At 35.4% G+C, this 22987-nt stretch overlaps 1 protein-coding gene and 1 long non-coding RNA gene across 3 annotated transcripts in view; one reads left to right on the plus strand and one right to left on the minus strand.

The window, feature by feature from the left end:
- Positions 1-22987, plus strand: part of LOC106538570 (uncharacterized) — a 73464-nt gene that overhangs the window by 5876 nt on the left and 44601 nt on the right. For both annotated transcript variants that reach the window (XR_015698011.1, XR_015698012.1), the window contains exon 2: positions 9722-9896. This is a non-coding gene — a long non-coding RNA (uncharacterized LOC106538570). The remainder of the gene's footprint in view (positions 1-9721; positions 9897-22987) is intronic.
- Positions 12881-22987, minus strand: part of AGTR1 (angiotensin II receptor type 1) — a 37039-nt gene continuing 26932 nt past the window's right edge. The window contains exon 2 of the mRNA XM_014053097.2: positions 12881-14639. Coding sequence (XP_013908572.1) covers positions 13502-14590 — 1089 coding nt within the window. The 5' untranslated portion in view covers positions 14591-14639 and the 3' untranslated portion in view covers positions 12881-13501. The remainder of the gene's footprint in view (positions 14640-22987) is intronic.

Here is a 22987-nt window from a genome sequence, read left to right on the forward strand (position 1 = left end):
TAAAATGTGATTGGTTGCTGTTTTCCTCAATCGGCCATAAGAGGGAGCCAGAATGACTGTTAGCTCTCTGTTTGTTAGATGCTGGGCTGATCTGATCTGAGTGTTTTGGAAGCTGGCTGTTAGAAAGTGCCGTGAGCTATTGTAAGTTTTGCAACTGCAACTTCGAGTACTGAACTGATTATATGATACTGGACTATGTTATTTGGATTATCCCTTAACTGAAAGACATTGATGACTCATTGTCTTATCTGGGTATGACTTGGACTGTTTGATGGACTCTGATACCTCTATTTCCATGAAAGTAAAGGCCTATTTAAACTGCAGTGTATCTGTATGCTGGTTTGTGTGTTCTCCAACACAACTCTCACAACGCTTCTCTGAATGTACTCGCTGTCCCAACAGGGAGCTTACCTAACAATACTGATATTTGGAATAGTGATAAGAGGAAGGGACCTGTCAGGATTGATTTTTGTCCAGAATTTCATCTAAGTGAGAGCTAGCCTTGTTTGCAACAGGTCTTTTGGGACCTACTGCAAGATTTATTTATTTACTTATGCAATTTCTGTAACTCTCTTTCTCAATCAAGTGATTCTGAATTCAGATTTCCATTTCCTGTTGTGTCCCCAGTAAAAAAATCCTCCAGAAGTCACAGAATGAAATGTGATATTTTGGGTCAGTTTAGACAGTGAGATGGGTGGCATATAAATTTAATTAATTAATTCAGTAGATGAATACAGCAGTAATAGAAGGCATCAGGGAAGACAAATGTATATTGGAACTTCATATTGGAAAGTTCTTAGTGTTGCAGCTTTTCTTTAATCCAAGAATGTAAGCTAAAGGCCCAGTAACCTTATGTTTAAATTACATAAAAATGTTTAAGAAAACCATTTCTTTAATAGTTTGGTGGAGCTTTGTTGGCAGAAATTCTGATCAGGGAATAAAAATTACTTAGATCAGCATTTAAAATTCAACCAGTGTCAAATCAATATCTTTAACCTCTTTTTTGATGAAATGAGCCAATTAGTGTCATTAAGGTAGCAAGGGAAGGACAGAGTAATTGTTTTTAGTTTTATAAATATTAATTGTACTTCGTTGGGGATATTTTCTGCAGATTTCTCTTGCATAGCAAGAGTTATGATGGAGTGGGAAAGATTAAGTAAGCATCAATTAGATTAATATACTAATATTACTATAGTAGTAATATAGAATAGAATAAAAGAGTTGGAAGAGACCTTGAAGATCTGCTAGTCCAACCCACTGCTTAGGTAGGAAACCCTACACCACTCAGACAAATGGTTATCCAACATCTTCTTAAAACATCCAGTGTTGGAGCATTCACAACTTCTGGAAGCAAGTTGTTCCATTGATTAATTGTTCTAGCTGTCAGGAAATTTCTCCTTAGTTCTAAGTTGCTTGTGTCCTTGATTGGTTTCCACTCATTGCTTCTTATTTTATTATATTATATGAGATTGTGTTTGGAATATTATATATAGATTAGTGCCACATCCCAGCAAGGATGTTATGCTGTAAAAGCTGTAAAAAGTGTGCTTATAGGGGAGTTTTGTTGGGAATTAAGGTAGACAAGTAGAAACACGATAAAGCAATAAAATAATGCTTGCTATGGAAACTATGAATGAGGAGTTTTATTTCTTCTCACACATTGTTGCAACTGAAACGTGATGGGAAGAAATGTGGTTGATAACACAAAATTATTATTTTCACATAGTTAAAGTATAGAATATGATGCCATTAGATAATAATGACCAATAACTGCCAACTGAGATAACAATGAGATTGGACAAATTCACAGATGATTTGACCACTAATATTGATGTATGTTTGTGCAGAAGATAGGTTTAGAGGTAGATGATTCCAGCCTTTATAGCACGCAGATGTTTAACTCAGTGCCAGGTTTCCTCATATTGGTGCCTTCTAGACCTAAGGACTTCCACCATGATCTAAGCCAGGAGAGTCAAACTGGTGGTGCATGGGCTAAATGCATCATACACAGGCTATGCCCACTCCAGTTCTGTGAAGGGAAGAAACACAATATATCACCTGATGGCAATGTGACACGGTGAGTTTGACACCCACAGTCTAAACCAGGGGTCACCAACCTTTTGGACCTTAGGGACCATTAAATTCATAATTTTAAATCTCGCGGACCACTAGTATGATTAAAAAAAGATAAATAGTATTTATTACAATATAAAAATGCAACTAAGTTTTCTGCGAATCACCAAAATTTTCTCACAGTCCACCAGTGGTCCACGGACCACCAGTTGGTGATCATTGGTCTAAGCCATGCTATCCAGCAATCAGGCACTCAGCTGGGATATCAGTTGTATAACATTTCCTTTTATACATGCAGAACCTGATTCGATAGGGGTGTTATCCATAGTGAAGTTGAGTAAACCACTATTGAAAATCCATACAAACCCTGACATATGCAAGATGTGGAGAAACAAGTATGAATCTTGCAGAGCTATTTGCTTTATTGGTTGCAGATTTGTTTATTCCATGGTTCACCTCAATGTGACTGTAATACCCAGCTGCGTCTTTGTAATTAAATATTTCCTCTTGCTTCCATAAACTCAAAGCAATATTCAGTTGACACGATGAAGCCATAACCTTTCTTCATATCTCCAGGGACTGACTTCCTCTCTTCTGCCTAATCATATACTGAATAGCTTGTTTACCAAATGCCACATTCTTGACCTTAAGAAGAAGAAATAAAGCATAGCACAGATAATTTAACTGGCAGTTAAAATGTTCCAATTTGTACTTAAATCTATAGGGATTAATCTTGCTAAATACATATTTCCCTTCTTCCCTCCCCCCATCCCCTCATAGCTGACTTTTGGCAATGAAAGTCCATCTTTCTTCTGAAATAACAAATAAACATTAGTGGTCTCTGACCTACTTATTACAGTTTCTTTTTCCTGGGATTCCAAACAGGGAAATCTTTAGTCAGAACAGTGATATGGGAAAAGGCTTCTTTCTGTTCTTTTCACAATACAATGTTTGGAAATTCACTGTGGGAACTCTTCTTGGCAGGGTTTCTTCACAGAACTTCGTGTACTCAAGTAAAGTAAAGAAATCATCCAGTTTGCATTTAACAACAGTATTTCATTTAAACACCCACACCCACACATGAATTCAACATATGCTGACATCTTCAGTTTCCTTCCTTTGTATTTTATATATTGTTGCTTAAGTTGCAAACAGTATTTTAGAATAATTTTCTCTTTTTTTTTCTCCTCCAAGTTGTCCCTCCTTCCTTAAAGTTTTCTTTTGGTTTTGCATAAGCAATTAAAATAATTTTAGTAAAAGGAAGGTATGCCTGTTTTTTTAAAAATTGGAAATCAGCTATTAATTACTGTTATAAAACTAAATTTAGGTAGATTATTACAATTTCATTAATTTTAATACCATCAGAATTAAAAGATAGGTTATTGAGGACAAAATGAAAAATATTAATAATTTATTGATCAAAGTGAAAAAAAAGAAAATGCTAAAGCTGATACGTTGGTCAATAATTATTTAAAAAATGTCAGCAGTAGACACCAATCAAAAACAAATAGATAGATATGTGGTTGAAAAATATCTTCTTTGGCTCAGAAATTCACAGAATTGTGACTTTATCCAGAAAAATAAAGATATCTATGTTGACAAATTTAGATAAAATTTTAAAATGAAAGTGGAAGGTTTGTTTTATCAAGATTGTGGTTTTCACAATTCTAACATATGGATCATCAAAATGGTGAAATAATGAAAAATGGATGCATTGGAATTATTATATTATAAAAAATGTTGAAAAAGGAAGAAAAACATTCAATAATAAATGAAGTAAAAGCAAGTTGCTTGGCTGAAGCATTAAAATGAAGCAAAAATTTAGATATTTTGGACATATGATACCAAGGAAAGAGAAGCTGGCAAAAAATATAGTGGCTAAACATTATCAATGTTGACGTAAGGATACAGATACAAGAAATCAACTACTAACAACTTATCTTGGCAAAACAAGAGCAGATCAGGATAGCAAAGCCACAATTTTAAAAGCTATTTTGCTGTACTTTGAACACATGAAGAAATCCTAAATGGATGAAACTCTGGATTTACTTAGCTCAGTATTTAGGTACTGATACTATTTCTCATAAGTTTATGAGAAGAGTTTTAAACAAGACCATTATCTTTCTTTCTTAGAGATGAAGACTGAATTGAGGCTCCTCCGTAAAACTTATGGGTTTACCACTCAGCTTTGACCTTTCTACACTTGATTTGTTATGTCTGTTTTCTCAAGTTTTAAATCATATAATAAAAGAAAGTCTTGACAAAGTAAGCTAAATGTGATCCTGTATTGATGAAAGATAAATCTAGATAAATGAAGAAATATAGTTAGCCAGACTCTGATGTAGCCTGCACATGTTCAAACCCCAATTCAATGGGGCTGTGTTAGTGAAAGTGTAAAGTAGACCTTAGCTTATTGAATATAAAAATAAGCTTTTATATGAATACTAATACAACAGATGTGATACCAGAGACCAGCAAATCTGAAGTGTTTGAATCCTGTGTTCTTAATGAGAGCATCTGGTTTTCTTCTCTTGCTGAAAGTTGTTTTTTCTTGATAGCTTTTATCTGGCCTTAAAGGGTAAGAGTCCAATTTTAAGAATAGTGGCTCAGAAGCCAGTCATTCAGTGGAAATTTTCCTGCTTCCATTTATTTAAGATGAAACTATAAGATTATCCCTGTTATGTGTAAAGTAATTTTTTTCATTGAAGAAAAAATTGCAAAAAAGAGAATAGGTGCAGGTTGATTTTTTTAAAAACTAAGTAATGAGGCAATTAAACAATGTTCAGAAAAATGGATGTTAAGTTTCAAAGACAGCGAAATAATTATATTAAATGCTAATTTAATAGAGCAGTGCTACCATATGTCTATGATGAAAAGCAGGGTAGAGGAGAATTTCATATGAGAAAAAAAAATAAAATGTCATCAACATTCCGAAATTTCTTATATTTCTTTTCTGAAGATTTCTAATTCTTGCTATTTATAGTGAAATCTTATCAGTGTTTATTCATTTATCTATATAGGATTGCAGGCTTGCAGACTAAATTTTTTTTTTCTGAGAAGTGAATCTCTGCTGACTTAAATTCAAAGAGAAAGAGAGAAAGGCCCATATTAGATTACCAGGTTGAATAGTGTAATTATCCTGAAACTATGGATAATGGCTGAATATTAATGTTACTTTGATTTTGATTTGTACTTCTATTGCTGTCTCTCATTTAAATGACTGCTGTTTCTCTTGTTTTTTGCTGTTTTAACATAATAAAGTGTACCTTTAATTTTGCTTACAGTACTTTCCATTCTGAATGAAACATTAAAGTTTTTTTTAACACAATAACAATAAAAATTGATGAGGAGAGAGATCTTTTATACTCTGAACTTTGTATACTGCACATGCACATTCTTGCTTCCATAATAATAATGTGCCTTTCACAAATTTATGTTGTCCTATATATATCTATATCTATATCATCTATATTCATTTGAATATGTACTCAGTTCATTATCTCATATTTGTGTCATTATGGTCATCATATATATTTGTCCATCACCATTGCACAAAGAAAATGAAATGCTCAAAATCCATAATTTCCTCCCGATCAGTTCCGTGAGGATATAGCATGACCATTCTCTTCTTGCAGCTGTTTTTTTCTAGGAAGTGGCAACCCTTTATCAAAGTGCTTAAAATGCTGGTATTAAAATCTTGCTATTTTCGTTGTGCTTGTTCATAGAGTAACATGATATTGTAGGCAGGAATGGATCTGTCAGATTACATCTGCCATCTATGTCCTATTATCTTGAATAAGCAAATCCCCCATTGGTTTTAATGACCACCTTAGATATTACATCTTGTGGGGACAGTCTCATGACAGTTATTTGAGCTGTATCATAGTCATGCAATGAAGCCAGCTGTCTGCTTGTGGAAGAAAGTTGTGGTTGTTGCAGCACTGACAGAAATTATCTGACGTTTTCAAAGCTAGGCAAGGATTTTTTTGCTTGTTGTGGATATCACAAGCATGTTTTTGTAAGAAAGCAACCAAATATTTCCTACCCGGCCTAGTTAGTAATATATGAAGAGGTTGGGGCTAAGGCTACTAGACATCTTATAGGGCTACCAGATTTGCACTATCAAATAGTAGCATAGAGATTGCTGTCATTTAATGTGATCTGGGTTTTTGTAGCCCTGAACAGATGTTCTAGATCAGGGCTGCCAACTCCCGGCCCATAGGCTGGATGTGTCACATGCTGGCTATGCCTATGCTCAGTTTAGCAAAGGGGACATGTCACGCGACAACACTGTGATTATGTGAATTTGACACCCCTGTTCTAGATGTTTTGTATTCTGCTAGTCCCGCCAGTTTGATCAAGGGCACAGGAAATAGTCCTAAATATCTAGATTCAGGTATGTAAATGGAATTCCTCCACAGTTTTTATGGGAGCAATCTGAATTCACTGTTAAATGAATGACAGGAATGAAATGAATTCATTTGCTGGGGTTGAGCAGATAAACATCCCTGCCACCCATTTGTGTGTAGAACATGTATCTTGAAAATAAATTTCTGAAAGCTGTTTGCAAAGAGCTTTTATTTACATATATCTGTGTTGTTTTGTATGTTGTGCTACACACCTTTCAGGGAAATTGCCCCCAACATTTCATTGTTAGGGAAAATTGTGACAACCTATTAAAATAAACATATTGTTGTAGCATATCTACCTTCACCACTTTGGCTCAGAAATTTCCTAAATAAGTGTATAAATAAAATATTAACTTAAATTTAATTTCCATAAGAAATAATAACTCTGCAAAATCATTTGAGAAAGCCACTGACATCTCAACTAGCAAAACAAATATGAAACAGAATTTATTATATACTGACCGTTATTTCTTTCACATTTTTCTTCTTTTGCCAACACATCTCTTTGCTCTACTTGATAATGTTTTCACTTCTGCTGTCCCATATAATCTTTTCTCTTTACTTGGGTTATGCGTTTGCCACCTTTTATGACACAATATTAGTGCTGAGCAGTAAAGTGAATGTTATTACTTCAAAGAAGCATTACTTGCTGACAAGAATTAATTAGAATTCTAAATTGTTACCGAAGTCTTCTATTCTACAGTGAGAGCTTTAGTGAAATGATGGAAATGGATAATTAGCACTGCTATTCTGTCTGTTCAGTTTGGATAGTCCATAAAAGATCTGATGCTTCCTTTTCCTGAAATAAACAAAACCAGCTTCTGAACTGTCAGAAAAACAACAGCAGTTCTTGAAGGCTAATCATTAGCAGCTTTTGTCATGGACATATAATTATTTCACAAATTCTGCTTCAATCAGGGAAAAATATGCTTAAGTGCCAATAAAGTTTTAAACCTACTATAATTTTTCTCCCACTGGAAGGGGAAAACACATTTCTCCACTGGGGTGGGGAGAGCACTTTTTAAAATACATTTTCTACGTAGTATGCATTAGAGAGCTTTCTCTAATCTGATTCCTTCCATATGGATTGAACAATCTAACAAGTATGCTGGCTGGGGATTTTGGCAATTGCATCAGCATATGCCAGGTTTTTCAGCAATGGAAGCACGTTAAATGGCCTAATGGATTTGGTCAAATAGATTCTAGGTTTGTTAAATCTAGCTCCTCTGACACAATTATGATCCTCAACAAGGGTCATGTTAATTTTGTTCTTGGCAAAACAGCACAGCTGAAACAGAAAATCTGCCAAGAATTCTTCAGCTTCACACATGAATTTTGATTTGCCTTGGATGAAAGACCTTTTGGTAACTTTTGTGCTTTTGTAACACATATGTGTTTAAATCCATGAAAATGATGAATATGATAGTGGCTTTCTATCAGAGAAGGAACCAGGATAAAACACATTTTAAATATATTTTCTTCTGCTAAATTACATATTCTTAATTTATGTGGTATATTTAATGAAACTGTGTAGTTCTTCTACTTGGGCCTCCTGTCTCCCACATTTTGTATCTGCGATAGCTGCCATTGTTCCTATGAGATCAAAATGGCTAGCAATATCTTGTTCAATCCCTTTATCCAAAATGAAAGGGAAAAGGATCTTTCTGACACTAGAAACAAAAAATGGACATATTACATCACACCAAATCTAGTGAGGAATGCTGAGCCCTAGATCAAGTTTTTAATCTGGATGACTCTACTGCAGTGATGGCTAAGCGTTTTGGCACCAAGTGCCAAAATGGGAGTCCGTGTGATCCTTTTCAGCACTGAGTGCCAAAGTGCGCATGCATAAAAAGCATATGTGCATGCCAGAAACTGGAAAAGCAGATGATCTTCTGGTTTCCAGTGCCAATGTGTTCTGGTGTGCATGCCACCTGCCCTCTGGTGTTCATTGCAACAGCTCCAGATGACCTTCCGGGGGTCCTTGTGCCTCCCTGGATACCCTTGTCTACACACATAGAACAACACTCAAAATATGAGGAAATGTTAAGACTATGAGAACCAGTGTGCACTGGAATAGCTGGCTTCCTACTGTTATAGGTGCTCCATCATTGGATGTTTTCAAACAAAGATTAGACAGCAGTTTGCTGTGGAAGGGAATTGGACTATAAGATTTCTTCTATCCTATTATTTTATGAATCTCTTTACATAATGTCTTCCCAACATTCAATTGGATGGGAAAAAATAAATTGGCAGGGATAGCAAGCACAGCATGTGTTTTGGGTATTTTTCTACCCCTTTTACCAGCAGTAGACATGAATATTTCACTCTCTCCTGGTGTTGCCTATGTGTGTACAGAGACACACCATTTAGTGCATATGCTCTTTTGCTGCCTACCAAACACCTCCATCAAATTTGGTCTTGTTTTTTCATTTTTGGGGGGAAATTTAGCCAGCTCATAAAGAGAATCTGAAGATTTTTTCCAAACTTTATTTCCAACATTCAATTGGATTGGGATGGTTAAGAATTATGCTACTTGGATAGTCAGTAAAAATATGCAGAACAGCATAAGAACTTGTGGGAATCTGGGACCTGTGTGTGAAATGGGTCAATCTGTCAAAAGCTGTGCTGTCCTGTTGTGATGCAAGCCTAGCCCTCTTTGTACATATCATTACTTGGTGTAATTGTTCAAAAGGTGAAAAAAGATATAATAGTGCAGTGTTGCTTTCATCACTTTCTCAAAAGTAGCAGCAGCTGTAAATCCCCATGATACACAATGTGTAACCTAAAAAGTTCCCAGCTGATGGTTTAAATGGATAATCTGTTTTAGAACTGAGATACTGTAGGATTGGACTGTTTTCTATCAAAGCTCCTGATTCATTTAAAAGTACTTCAGGTTCTATGAAAACCAGTATCAACTCAGTGGATTTCCTGGGGGGGTATACAGAAATACTTCAAAGTATTTGAATAAAGTCATATTCTACTATAATCCCTGAATCCATTCTCTGATATTATTCTCTTTTTCCTTTATGGTTTTTGCTGTGATGTTTTTGTTTTTCTGTTTCACTTGAAGAGAGACTTGTGGGTTGGAGTCAATTGTCTAGTACTCCTTCATTTGGTAACAGTATTTGCTCAATGGCACAAATGTGCCACATATGTATATATAATAGAAACTAACATTTTAGAATAACAGACTATACCTGTGATTACATAACAAATGTTAACTTTTCTCGTTTTAGTCACTGTAACCAAGGTTGACTTGTCAATTTGAAAATGTGTGGACTTCAACTTCCAGAGTTCCTCATCAGCAACATCTTCAAGTTGGCCAGGTTGAGATACGCAGGCAAACTTTGGCCATAGCTGGAGTTCGATCCTGACGGGCTCAAGGTTGATTCAGCTTTTCATCCTTCCGAGGTTGGTAAAATGAGGATCCAGATTGTTGGGGGCAATAGTGCTGATATTCTAAACTGCTCAGAGAGTGTTGTAAAGCATTGTGGAGTGGTAAATAAGTCTATTGCTATTTTATTCTCTGTCAATTTTCAATGACATTTTGGATGCAAGTATATTGTGGTTGTTCAAAAATAGCATTGGGTGGCTCTGGACTTAGTGATTCATAGTGACACAAATGTGGGAACAATTATGATATTTTGAAATACTAATATATATGAACTTTATTTTCACAGCTTTTGTAAGATATAGAATCTATGTTATACACATGGCTGTTTATGCTATGCATGTGAACATTACACATACTGAGCCAACAAAGGAAACTACAAACATTAACAATTTGTTTGCTTTTGATGTTAGATTTATCAAACATGAAATTAAATTTCAGATACAGTGAACATTTTTGTATGTGCAAGGGTAAAACTCTTAAAAAAATTTAAATCCATTGATAATTCATAAATACTTTCAACATACTTCTAACATGAGTGTTTGCAAATATATACTATTGTGGAATCACTAATAAAATATCATAAAAAATACATTTCTTTTTGCATGTTTTCTGTACCACCAACTGATTGCTACCTTTTTGCAAGTTAATCCATTCTGTATATTTTATATTAAATTTTGAAGAAAGCGCTTTACATCCATGATGGGAAGAATGAGTAGAACAAAGTACTGTTATTAATAAATATAAATAAATATGATTTCATTTACAAATTCAGCAAGCCAACATTTAAAAATGATTCTGCCAGCAGAAAAAGTGTTTTAATAGATGTGGCAATAATTGCAAATAAAAAGTATTCCTGTGTTAGTTGATGTATAGGTTTCCCTTTTCAACAGAGAGCAATGTGATCTGTTTTGAAGATGATAGATAGTATGAAATGAAGATGACAATAAAAGTAAATGCATAATTTTATATTGGTTCTTTAAGGAACAAATGCAGATTAATTATAAAGGACAAAACTTCACTTACATTTGAAGTTGGATACCTCTTGCCATGTGATCAAAGACTTTAATAAAATTTTGTGTCAGTTTATGAAAATAGTTCTATTTTCATCGATGCATGCATGCATCCTATTTTTCTTCAGACTTTCCAGCAGAACATCAGGACATACTATTCTACCTTGTTCTCGTGTAATTTGAGTCCTTCATTTTTGGAGAGTCTTTATGCAAGAGAATGCTTTTGACAACACAATTCTCCTTTTCTACTTATCCCTTAATGACTTATGGCAGTGTAATGCATCTTTTTATGAAATATGTTGCTAAACTACACTCTTAACAGCTCCAGTCAACATCACCAATAGTGAAGAGTTAGTAACGTAACAGGTGAAGGAACACAATGTTTTAATTAAAGGTCTTAAGGTAATGTTTTAATTAAACGTCTTGCACCCACAGAAATGTTAATAAAGGATCCTTCTACTACAGGGCTGTCAAACTCCCAGCCCATGGGCTGGATGTGTCACATGCTGGCCACGATTTAGTGAAGGGGAAAAAAGTCCCACTACATCACATGATGCCAGCGTGATGACGTGTGACACCCCTGTTCTACTATCTTCAAAGCAGATGTTATCAGAATATATATTTTTTCATAAAGGAAAGTTGTAATATACTATTAAAGCAATGTTAAACAAGTAATCCATATCCTTTGACTGTTTGATAATGCAGGACAGGCCACCTGAAGACTAAGATAGCAAGTTTTACATAGCCTTTGAAACATCGATCCTATGTTCTGTTAAAAAGACAGAGATAAGTCCAGCAGTGGCTATGACTATTAATCTCTTGTCATCTTTGCTTGCAGTTATTTGACCATTATCTGATACTGAATTAAAATACTGGATATAAATCCTCACTATGATCAAGAGTATTTTTAATTGATGTAAAATTATAGCTGCATGATTTTTTTGCACAAAATAAGTTTTACAGATTTAAAAATATCCGAAATATATACACAGAGATATAGTGATTAGGAGGTCTGGGATTGATAATAGATGCTAAAAGAATACAGACAGCACGTGTTATTAGTTTGCAATTAGAAAATAAATCCATCTGATTTTAATACGTACTGATCCTAACAGAGGTTCTATACTGTATAATACCTCTTTCTTTTTATTGCTGACATAGCCCTAGACCAGGCCTATTATACTGGTGGCCCCTTGGGCCAGATACATCATGCATAGGCCCTGCCCACCCGAGCTCTGCAAAGGTAAAATAAGTCATGATACGTCATGATCCAGCCTGTGACATGATCAAGTTTGACACCCAGGCTCTGAATATTTTTTTGGTTCATTTTTTTGTTACTTTAATGGCACTGTCTTGTTCATATATTATAGAATATTAATATAGCATGTCTATTTATTGGTGCACATGTGTGTGTCTATGTCGATAGGGATGGTGGATGACTGCCTATTTGGCATCACACCATATTTGGGTGGGTTTACTGTAGTGGTTGTCAAACTTGGCAATTTTAAGATATATAGAGTTCAACCTCCCAGAATTTCCAAATGCACATTCCCTACATGCAAATTTGAGTATCTGTGAGAAATTTACTGTGTATCAAGTTGCCCTGGGACATCCCTCTTCCTTGAATCTAAGTATCTAGAACTGAATCTGGTGCAAAATGTGATGGTCTCGGTAGTTATATGAACTGCAAGACTGGTGCATGTTGAACCTCTGCTCTGCAAGTTGAATCGGTTGCCAGTTTGCTTCTGAATGCAGTATAGGTCAAGGTTCAGGTTATGACCTATAAAATGTCTTCCAGATACATTGCACTGAGCTGACAGTACAGTAGTCATTATAGTTGTAACCTGGATCATCTAGAATGTACCAGTTTAGGAAAGGCTGTATTATCAAAACTTTTCTAAATCAACACCCAATTTGAAAGGAACTGTACTATATAAACAATAGTAGTGAAGTACTTCTGAAAGGCAGTTAAAATTGTGTGAAAGTAAACAGACATTTTCCACAGATATATTTTGCCAAGAGTTTTTGTTCAATTACATTTAGAAACAGTGCTATATTTGGAACGTGGTACATTTAGTTATATATGTAGCAAGTGTTACTTGAACACGATTTTTTTTTGTCTAAATGTGGATTCATTCTACATTGCATTACACTTTTACTCTTATTTCAAAACTTTTTGGTATTACTGATATACATGAGTTCAGTTCTGGCACTTCTCAGGCTCTGTAGAAGATGGGTGTATGCAATGAAATGTAGCACAAGGAGGATTAGATTATAATTACATAGGGAGTTCTTTCACTTTCTTGAAATACTCATTTCCTTTCCTTTCCTTTCCTGATTCTGAAATAAGTCTTCTATATAACACCGATGTATAAGGTAATGAAAGATAATTTCAGAGATTCTTCTACATGTTTGGATTAAATGTTCTACCACACATTATTTCCCACCAAGCTCTGACACGGTAAGGCATGGTGCCTGCATTCTTTGTCCAACGTGACATGAAGCTACTACCCAGTTTTCACAAGGATAAAGTATTTCAGATGGCCCAACACTGCAGAAGAGGAACATTGTTCCTTTGAGCAACTAACAGCAAAAAATGTGCTGCTATACTATCACTCAGCAACTAGAGATCCTTTTTTTCTGCTAGTGCGGATTAAGTCTTCTGAGGGTCGGTAGGAAAGCGAAGTCATCTTTGTTGACAAACTGGAATGCCTGACATTTGGAGGGATGTATTTGAGTAGCTGAAGGAAGTATTTTCTAAAGTTCTTTCCCCAAAAGCCATAAAAGACAGGATTCAGGCAATTGTTAAAATAAGCTAAGCAGATTGTGAAGGGCATAGCTGTGTCCACAATATCTTCAATATCACAGCTCTTAATCACATCAAGCTGAATCAGCACATCTATAAAAGTAAATATTTGATGAGGAATCCAAGAAAAAAAGAAAAAAAGAACTATTGCAACAATCAACTTAAATATGTCATCACCTCTGCCGTTATTCTTCTGAAACTCATAAGCCTTTTTCAGAGTTTTCCAGATTAATATGTAGCTTATTAAAATGACCACAAAAGGAATGAAGAAGCCCAGAATATTTTTCGATAGGCCTAATCCAATGTTGATGGTTATGGGGCTGGTTGAATTCCTGCGTGTGCCATACCAAAAAGCACATACTGTGATGTTTTCATTTTCAAGGTCATATGCACGGCGGTGAATTCCAACAGGTAAGCTGGCAATGACTGCCAACAGCCAGATGATGATGCAAGTCACCCGGGCAACGAGCATTGTGCGTCGAAGGCGGGCCTTCATGGGATGCACTATTGTTAAGTAACGATCTACGCTGAGGCACGTCAAGAGAAAGACGCTGGCATACATATTGAAGGTTGCTGCAACTGAAGCGATCTTACACAAGCAGTTTCCAAAAGGCCAATGATACTTCATGGCTGTTGTAGCTGCCCATAATGGTAGAGTTACTAGGAAACACAGATCTGCCAGGGCTAAATTAAGCAGAAATACGCTAGCCACAGTTTTCATCTTCATGTAGAAGTAGATGATAATCACAACCAGGCTGTTTCCAAATATACCAATGACAAAGATGATACTGTAAACAGTTGGAACCATGATAAAAATGTAGCTGTTTCTTCCCAAAGAGGGACAGTCGATGGGGTGCTTTTTATCGGCCTCTTCTGCAGAGGTGTTTAGCATCATTGTGATCAGTTCTGTTAGAGGCTGTGTAGGAAACTGATACCAACAGCACCTGAGAAAGGAAAATTAAAAGCTTATTATTCTTGTTTTCTAGTTCAATGTATTAAAAGCACTCACTTGACAGCTCCTTAACACCATTTTATTAGATCTTTAAACTGCTATAACATATCAGGTCTCTTTGATGGTTAGATACTTTATCCAGTAGTTTTGTCTCTTTTGGTATATAAACTGTCATTGGACAAAGACCATATTAAACCAGCTGTCTGAGTATGCTCAGCGATATCCCTGAAGCAACACTTTTGCTTAATATTACATTGCATTTTATGGTTTCTTCCCATTCATCTATTTGTTGGTATATCAGATTAATGAGTATATAGGGTTTTAGCCTTAGATTAAAGTCTGTGGCCTAAGTAATAGTGATTTTTTTTTGAATTTAGGTATAGCCAGTGGTTTTTTAAAAAGGCTTCACACTAGAACAAAAGGTGACCTTGTAGTCTGGACATATTGCAGCACTGCAAATAAATGAGATGTTGGCTCTCTAAAGGCATTGTCTGAGATCACAGAGATTGAACAGACATTAAGATAATTCTTTCCTGCTTGTGTCCACACACCATTCTTATCCAGGACCTAATGACTATGTTTGTATAAAATGATTAGTGTTAAACCTGGTTGGGATTTTTATGGCTTAGCCACTTTTGCAAACACAGATTGACTAGTGACTTCAAAATACTGTATGAATTCAAAAATGTTTAAGTCAGAGACAAGATTAAATATGTTGGGTGTGAGACCACACAGCCACTCTGCACATATTCTGCAGTTACACTATCTTGCATACCAGTAATTAGCGATTTGATTGATTTTAATCAAAAATCTTTAACTGGATTTCTAGGGGGGAAAAAATCAAGGTTGGCAGTTTTACACTGCCATTAGCAGAGGGAAGCAGCCATCTGGTCCCAACTGTCAGCTGGTCTACTAAGTGGCAAAATAGGGACATTGTGAGTGGATACAAGGAACTTATTTTCTTCTCTTTATATGAAGGAAAAGAAGTGGGGGAACAATTTCTTAATTCACAAAGCACTGGAAGCTGTGGACGGGAAGGTGCTCTTTATGGTCAGCTTTTGGCTACATTAAAAATGAACAATATTTAGTTCTGACTCTGTAAGCTTCAGATTAACAATACCAAGTGGTAATACTTTGAAACCTGTAGAGAAATTATAGGTTGGTTTTAGAGTGTATTTATGAATTATTAGTAAGTGGAGGACTAATCCTGTGGCTGATTTCTAATGTTGAGTTGATTGAAAGGGTAGTGGTGAAAAGGATATAATTTTTGTGGGTTTTGTAGTCAGCTGTGTAAGAGAGTTTAACAAATATTTGCAGTGAATGAAGATTGTTTATAAATTTTATCACAAAACTGATTTCTTTTTAAGTGAACTATGCTTCTTTGTCCTTGTTCTAGTACTCTGAAAACAGCCAATCACTACATGAAGCAGAAGAAATAAATAAAATCCATTTAATAAAATGTAATCCTTTGAATGTAGCATGCCATAAGCTAGCCTCCCCCAATATATTGCTCTCTGTTATCCTGGACTGCAACTTTTAAGAATTATCAACACCACATAGGAGGAAAATTCACATGAAGAATTCATTCAAACAGAAACAGATTCACAAAAATTATTTAAAGTTAATGAATTCATTAACTTTATTAGGAAACGAGTTGAAAGCATGCATATGTTTGTTCTTTATTTTAAAACTACTTACATAGAGAACATGGGAACTATTTTTTTTCATTTTACATTTTCCAGGTTCTTTTCTTAGGGAGCTCTAAAGTGCCTGACCCTTCAACTCAACATGATGTTCTTCAAAATATTTTTCACTACAACTCCCAACACTTGTAGAATACCACTCCTATGACAGTCAGTTGATTCACAATATGTGCAAAACATCAAGCTGCTTTCAGTAATTTATACTGATTGCTACTGTTTGTTGTTTAAGAATTTTCATTTGACATCATGGACTCCTAAAAAGTAACACCTGTATAATTTTCTCATGATAAGGTAACAGTGAGATATATTCATAACCTTATCTTACCTTAACCTTGGCAGTTGTTCATTTGACATTTTTCATATCTTTCAGATACAACCGCCCAATACCTAAGCTGCATGCAGGAACCATTGCTAAATCCAAATTGGATTTTTGTAACAATAGGGAACTTCTAATATTTTGAAAGAAATGTGTTGCTCTAAAATTCACAGCAATAGCACTACTATAGGAAATAGAAAAACAAGTACTGTACAAAGAATAAGAATAAATCAATATACAATCTCTCTAAACTGGAAAATCAAGATATCAGCTAAAGGAGATAGGATGGCACATGACAGCTCTGAAAATACATTTGTTTCGCACTAAGTTATTCCTTTTCCTTGCTAAAAATAATTAAAATTACAGCGTTTCCACCTTAAAAACAGCAATATCTACTTAAGATCCATTTAATTTGCCTAGTACCAATCAGGAAAAAATGTTTAAAAAACCCTAAATAATGTATGAAATATGTTTAAAAGTAAAGAATTTCACATTATTATAAATGATTCTTTGCTCTATTTAGAATGTCACTTGTGGTGGCAAATTATTTAACAGCATTGATTTTAGCTAATCAAAATACAATTGGGATTAAACCTGGCTCAAGTAAAGCAATCAGTTGAGGTTCTATTTTCATTAGAACATGCATTGTGAAAATGTGTTACCTTCTTTTGATTTTTACTTGCTATAAAATGCAAATAATATATTGTGGCCTTGACCTTTTTCTTTTAACCCATATATAATACTTTAAAAATCCATCTGTTTGGTAAATCACAATGTGATTAATTATTATCAGGAATTCAACGTGAAATACCTTGCAAAGATGAATATTTAATTAACCTAAAGAAATTAAGAAAGGACACTTAGTTTATTTGTGCCTTCTTTGATCAGAGTTCATATTATGCTGTCATTTTGCTGATTGCCTGTAACAAGCAGATTTCATTTAAAAAAAGAGACAGGAATTATTCAAATCCTCCTTCCTTCCTTCCTTCCTTCCTTCCTTCCTTCCTTCCTTCCTTCCTTCCTTCCTTCCCTCCCTCACCCCCTCCTTCCTTCTTTCCTTCCTCCATTCCTCCCTTGAAATAAAACACTACATTAGAAATTGAAAAGAACAAATGTGTTTATTGAAATCAACAGTGCCAGAAATTATTAATACTGTAAATTCTAGTAGGATGATGTTTGTCATTTTCCCCCTCTGTATACTCAAACAGTGATACATGAATGCTTGACAAAGTAGCATTCTTCTCTGTGAGGAGTCTTCATTTGCATTGTAGTGAAGGCGTGGAAAAATTCTTTGAATGCTTCCAGCTCAGTGTTTGGTCAATATCAGGGCACTAATCAGATGCCCAGGTAATTGCTTCTTTTGGATCCAGAGACCATAAGCATACAAATGAATAAAGGGGCTTTAAGTTTTATTGTTTGCTCAGGCAAACAAGATTAAAAAACGAAACATAAAAAGCAAACATACCAAGCAAGATGATATCTAAATCTCTTACAAGCCACCAGAAGCTCCTTAATGATACCAGAGATTCTCTAAGGGCAGCCAGTTTCCACAGTCCCCAGTTTCTAACTTGTTGTCCCAACAACAACCACCTCAAGGTTTTTATTAAAACTTCTCTAATTTCCTGGCCCAGCCATCCGGAGGTCTGGAGATCACAAGACCTGACAGTTACTGGCTGGCAAAAATCTGGGATGAGAATTGAAAGTCTAAGACTTTCAGTGAAAAAACTTTGAAGCTACATCTTGTTTATTCATAAAAATACAAGCAAGCTACCTCAAATGATTTTTCTTAATCTGAAGGAGAAATCAAAATGTTACTAAACTCACTCTTCTGCATTTTCACTACAGAAAATCATTACACATATCTTTGATATCTTCCTAGAAGATTGCTGATCAATAGCTTAATGGAATAAGACAGTGTTTCTTTATATTCTGGTTGGGAATTTTTGGGAGTTGGAGTTGCTAAGTTGAGAAGCACTGGTGTAAGACAGAGACTTCTATAAAAAGGCTCTCTGTATCACCAGGGAAAGGAAGAAGAACCCCTGTTTGAAATTGAGGGACAACAGAGTTTGAGAAGCCAATAGTATGAATCAGTTAGAATTCATAATATGCTTAAGTAACACTATGTTTTAAACATAGTTCATTGAACAAGCCATTGTGGTCTGAATATCACACATGAGCCAGAAATCATAGTTTGCAAGGTTATTCACCCTACCTAGCCAAACCAAATAAACCACATGTATGGCTTTTGAGGTAAGCCAGTATAAAGAAGCTCGCCATATCTTGCTCAGATTATAGTTCTCATGGAATGTCTACTTTTTAAGCTGGGTAAATATTGTGACAAACATCAAAACAGTAGCTACCAAATTGTTGTTTCTGCACTATTGCAACTTGCATGAGTTATTGTGGTAGATTTTTTCCATAAATGCCAGTGGGAAGCTTGGCAACAGTGCTAGATTGTGGCCTGACCTCCCTAACACTGAGAGGTAAACGTGAGGCTTTGTCAATAGCCCTCATTCAAGGGGCATCAAATGTGATGATCACTGAAGCCTCAGACTTTCATCAAATTATATGGAGAGCTGCTAATCCCTGTTGTATATAGCTGTCCTGGCTGACCTTTTATTTTCTTTTTTAATTGCGATGATTATAATAAGTCTCTGATGAGAATGTGCTGTTGCTTCATACTGTTCCACCAACTATTATTTAGCACTATGCTCATTTCCTATGTTGGATGATCATACCTTCTAATTAAACTGCCTGAGATAATAGAGAAGGATGCTGGGCCTCTCTACAAGGTAAACAGCACTTTTACTGAAATGAAAAACAAGATGAGATACTGGTGGCTGCAGCTTCCTGTGACAACTTCATTAACCGCAATCACGTAAACAAGGATTGTAAGCCAGATTTCAAGGAAAAATCATTTTTCAGCCTTTTCTTTCCAACAAGGGCCTTCTTGACAGTAAGTGGATAGCTCTGTAAAAAGGTCACCTGAACATCTTATCTGAAGGACTATTTCATTGCCAATCTCTAAATATTTGCTCTTGTGCAAATGGAATAAAATTATATAGCCTTATATTTTTGGCATAAAATAATTCTTATGTATGATTTATACTCTTCTTCTACTATTTCTTTAAGGAGAATAGAAAACATCTGGTCTAACTTTAAACAAAATAAAACTGGAGATAAAAAGGGCATTCATCACTTTCTTTTCGGCAAGTTCTTGCACAATTTGGTTGAGATTATGAAGCTGTTCAATTTTGCAATTAATTCATAGCTGCTTGGGTTTATCCATGTCATCAGGAGAGAAAATTGGATTCATCCTAATGGCTTTGTGTTAGATTTCAGTTCTAGTTAGCTAAAGTAATTTATGATTGGCCAGTATTATTTGTGAAAGAAAGGTGAATAACAAATAGCGAAACAGAACATGAATAGTTTCCTGTTGCTTTATCACATCACATATGGGATCAAAATTTAAATTATGATGGAGTTAACTCCATTCATTACTTTCAAAGTATATGATGGCTCTGCAGTTAATTTGGATCAGTATTAGTTTGGAACAATATAATTTATTATAACCATACTTTGAAGTTTTCACTTTAAGCAATAATAACCCTAACCCTACATTGCCCCAGTTTAATGTAACTCCTAAGGGTAGTTTCTGTTAATATCATTCTTATTGAATTCATGTGCTGGCTGATTTGAACTACCTTCATTTCAGTGCTTCATCTTTGTAAAACAAAGCACCCTATGAGAGGGATTAAGAGTAATTGGGATAAAAAGTAAACACAAGACCTAATTTTTGGCTTCGAGAATAATTCAACTCATTTTACTTTCATATTTAGACATGCTAACTGCTGCTTCTTTTATCCACAGGAAATCGTTCATACCTTGATTTCCTCTCTGCCTTAAAATATCTGAGGCAACATACATAGATGAAATACTAGACATAAAAACCCACCAGGAAACTGCAGGGCAGATTAAACACCATTAATGATGACATCAGTGGTAGGTATGAATGAGGCCTTGCTGAACTTGAAGAGACAATTCTGTATTTGAAGCCCAACTAGAGTGGGTGGGGGACTTACCCTATCATGTCTGAGATTGCATTAATGTGAGCAAATTATCTCACTGCTTCTTTCTATACATTTCCTCTTTTCTCTGGTGATCAAACTAGTTATGAAACCATTTGTGAAACTATGTGAAAGTGTTTATAAAAGGAATGGAGATGTACTCCATTTCTGAATCTGATTTTAAAAGTGCTTCTATGTATGTAATGCCCATCTGCAACTCTTTAAAGAAGCTGAATCTTTTTTTGGGGGGGGGAGTGTTGTCATGTAGCCTTGGGAAACCAGAGAAAGAGCCACAACCAAGATAAATAAGATAAATTTGAATCCAAAGCAGGAATGGGGATGGAGAAAGTGTCTCAGCATTGCCCTTCCTAGTTCACTGGAAGATAAAGGGAGGAGGGCATTCAGACTTACAAGATTCTGTTACTGTAACCCAGGGGTAGGTTCCAGCAGTTGCTACTGTTGGTTCGTTCGTGGAAGCGCTCTGTGCACTGTGCGCACATCCGCAGTGAATAAAAATTATTCTGTGCATATGCAGAAGCAAAAAACAAGATGGTGGTGCCTATGGCACCATCCAGAAAACCAGTTCAGGGATGTGGCAGGCCTGGGTCACTGCCGGTTCCACCGACGTAGGTCATCAAACCACTACTGGTTCAGCCAAACCAGTCCGAACCGAGAGGAATCCACTTCTGCTGTAACCTTGTAATAAAATTAGTAGCATTCATTAATTTGCTTTCCTAATCTGGTCTACTTTAATTGAGCTGACATGATGGCATCTCCCCTAATTGTGGGAGATACACAAAAAATTGGGCCCTCGATGGTGAGAAATGGGTGTGATAGGGCATTACCTTATTTTGCCCGTTCTAATTCATTTTGGTTCCCATGTGGACCTTCAAACAGGATGGTAAGGCAAGCTTCATTTGACTTCTATGGAAACTGTTATTTCAAGATAAATAGCAGGTGCATTTGAGTGAGGGGAAGATATTATTTTTCTGGCAAAAGTTGATGTCACCCCCCCTTCAAGATTCTAACTTTGCTCTTGTAGTGTCCTTTGAAAAAATAGCTTTTACCAAATTGCTAATTACTGAACCACAACATTGTAGAAAACCAATATCATTTATCCTTTTTTCCTCAATTATATTAGCATAAAAATATTGGAAGATCTGTGTTAAGAAAGCATAATTCTAAGAGTTTTTTTTTTAAAAAAATGTTTAACACGTCCACGAAGCAAAATAGCTTAAATGTAGGTAACTGAAGCTCTCAGGGAAAGCAAGACTGTTTCATTTTTGCCACCAACCATCATGGGGTGCTTCTGAAAGGCTGTTGTATGTGGGATGCTGTTGGAGGGACAAAGCTGACTATTTAAAAACCTTTGTGCAAGTGTGAAAAAAATAAAGCTTCTGATACCTTCAAATAATGCAATTTTGATTGCTTTGTCTAAAAATATCTGCTGGAACCATGGCTAGAGACAGTTGAAAAAATAAAGCTATTTTTGACTAGATTCTTCTATATTTGTTCCCTGAAGATGATTTCAGTAGAAAATGAAGGTAATATTACACAGAATGAAATGGTTACATTTGGTTCAAAATGTACTTCTCAACAAATACAGGATTTGACCACTAGAGGTCTGTATAACATATTTATTTTTAGAAAAAGAATTTACCATTACTCAGAAGTATATATACTTTTAAAGAATTTCTTTGTGTTCCAAAATTAAAAGCAGAAGGGAGGATAAACTTTATTCTTGTGTAGATTAGGGGATAATAATAGATCTTTTCCTTTGCTAATTGCTGCTATTTTAGTATGTTTTTGATTTGCTGACATTTAACCTAATATCCTGCTATAGTAAATCATGGACTGAGATTTTGACATCTGTTGCTATAAGGTCACATAAAGCTTGCAATCCATAAGCATATTGAATCTGGTTGTGGAAAAGGGTATGTTTGCCATAATAAAAATTCCACTTTAAGGAAAAATGAAGAACTCACTTGAGTTGCAAAATGAACACACTGCCCCATAAATAATTTTTAAGACATACAGCACATTTCTTCCAAAGCACATTTAAATTCTGATAAATCAACGGATATAAAGTTTGAGATCCCTTCCTGATTCTTTCTTTCCATGCATATTATCATCATTTCTGTTACCTTGGATGCTGAAATTAATGGTCCATTATATGAATTATTCATATAATAAATTTATTAAGAACCCCCCCCCTTAATCTGATAATTAGGTAGGTCCCACTTGGCCTAACCAG

Source organism: Thamnophis sirtalis, unplaced genomic scaffold (genome assembly GCF_051295495.1).
Source record: "Thamnophis sirtalis isolate CommonGarterSnake01/CBP01778 unplaced genomic scaffold, rThaSir2_p1.2 scaffold_11, whole genome shotgun sequence".
NCBI classification, from domain to species: Eukaryota; Metazoa; Chordata; class Lepidosauria; order Squamata; family Natricidae; genus Thamnophis; species Thamnophis sirtalis.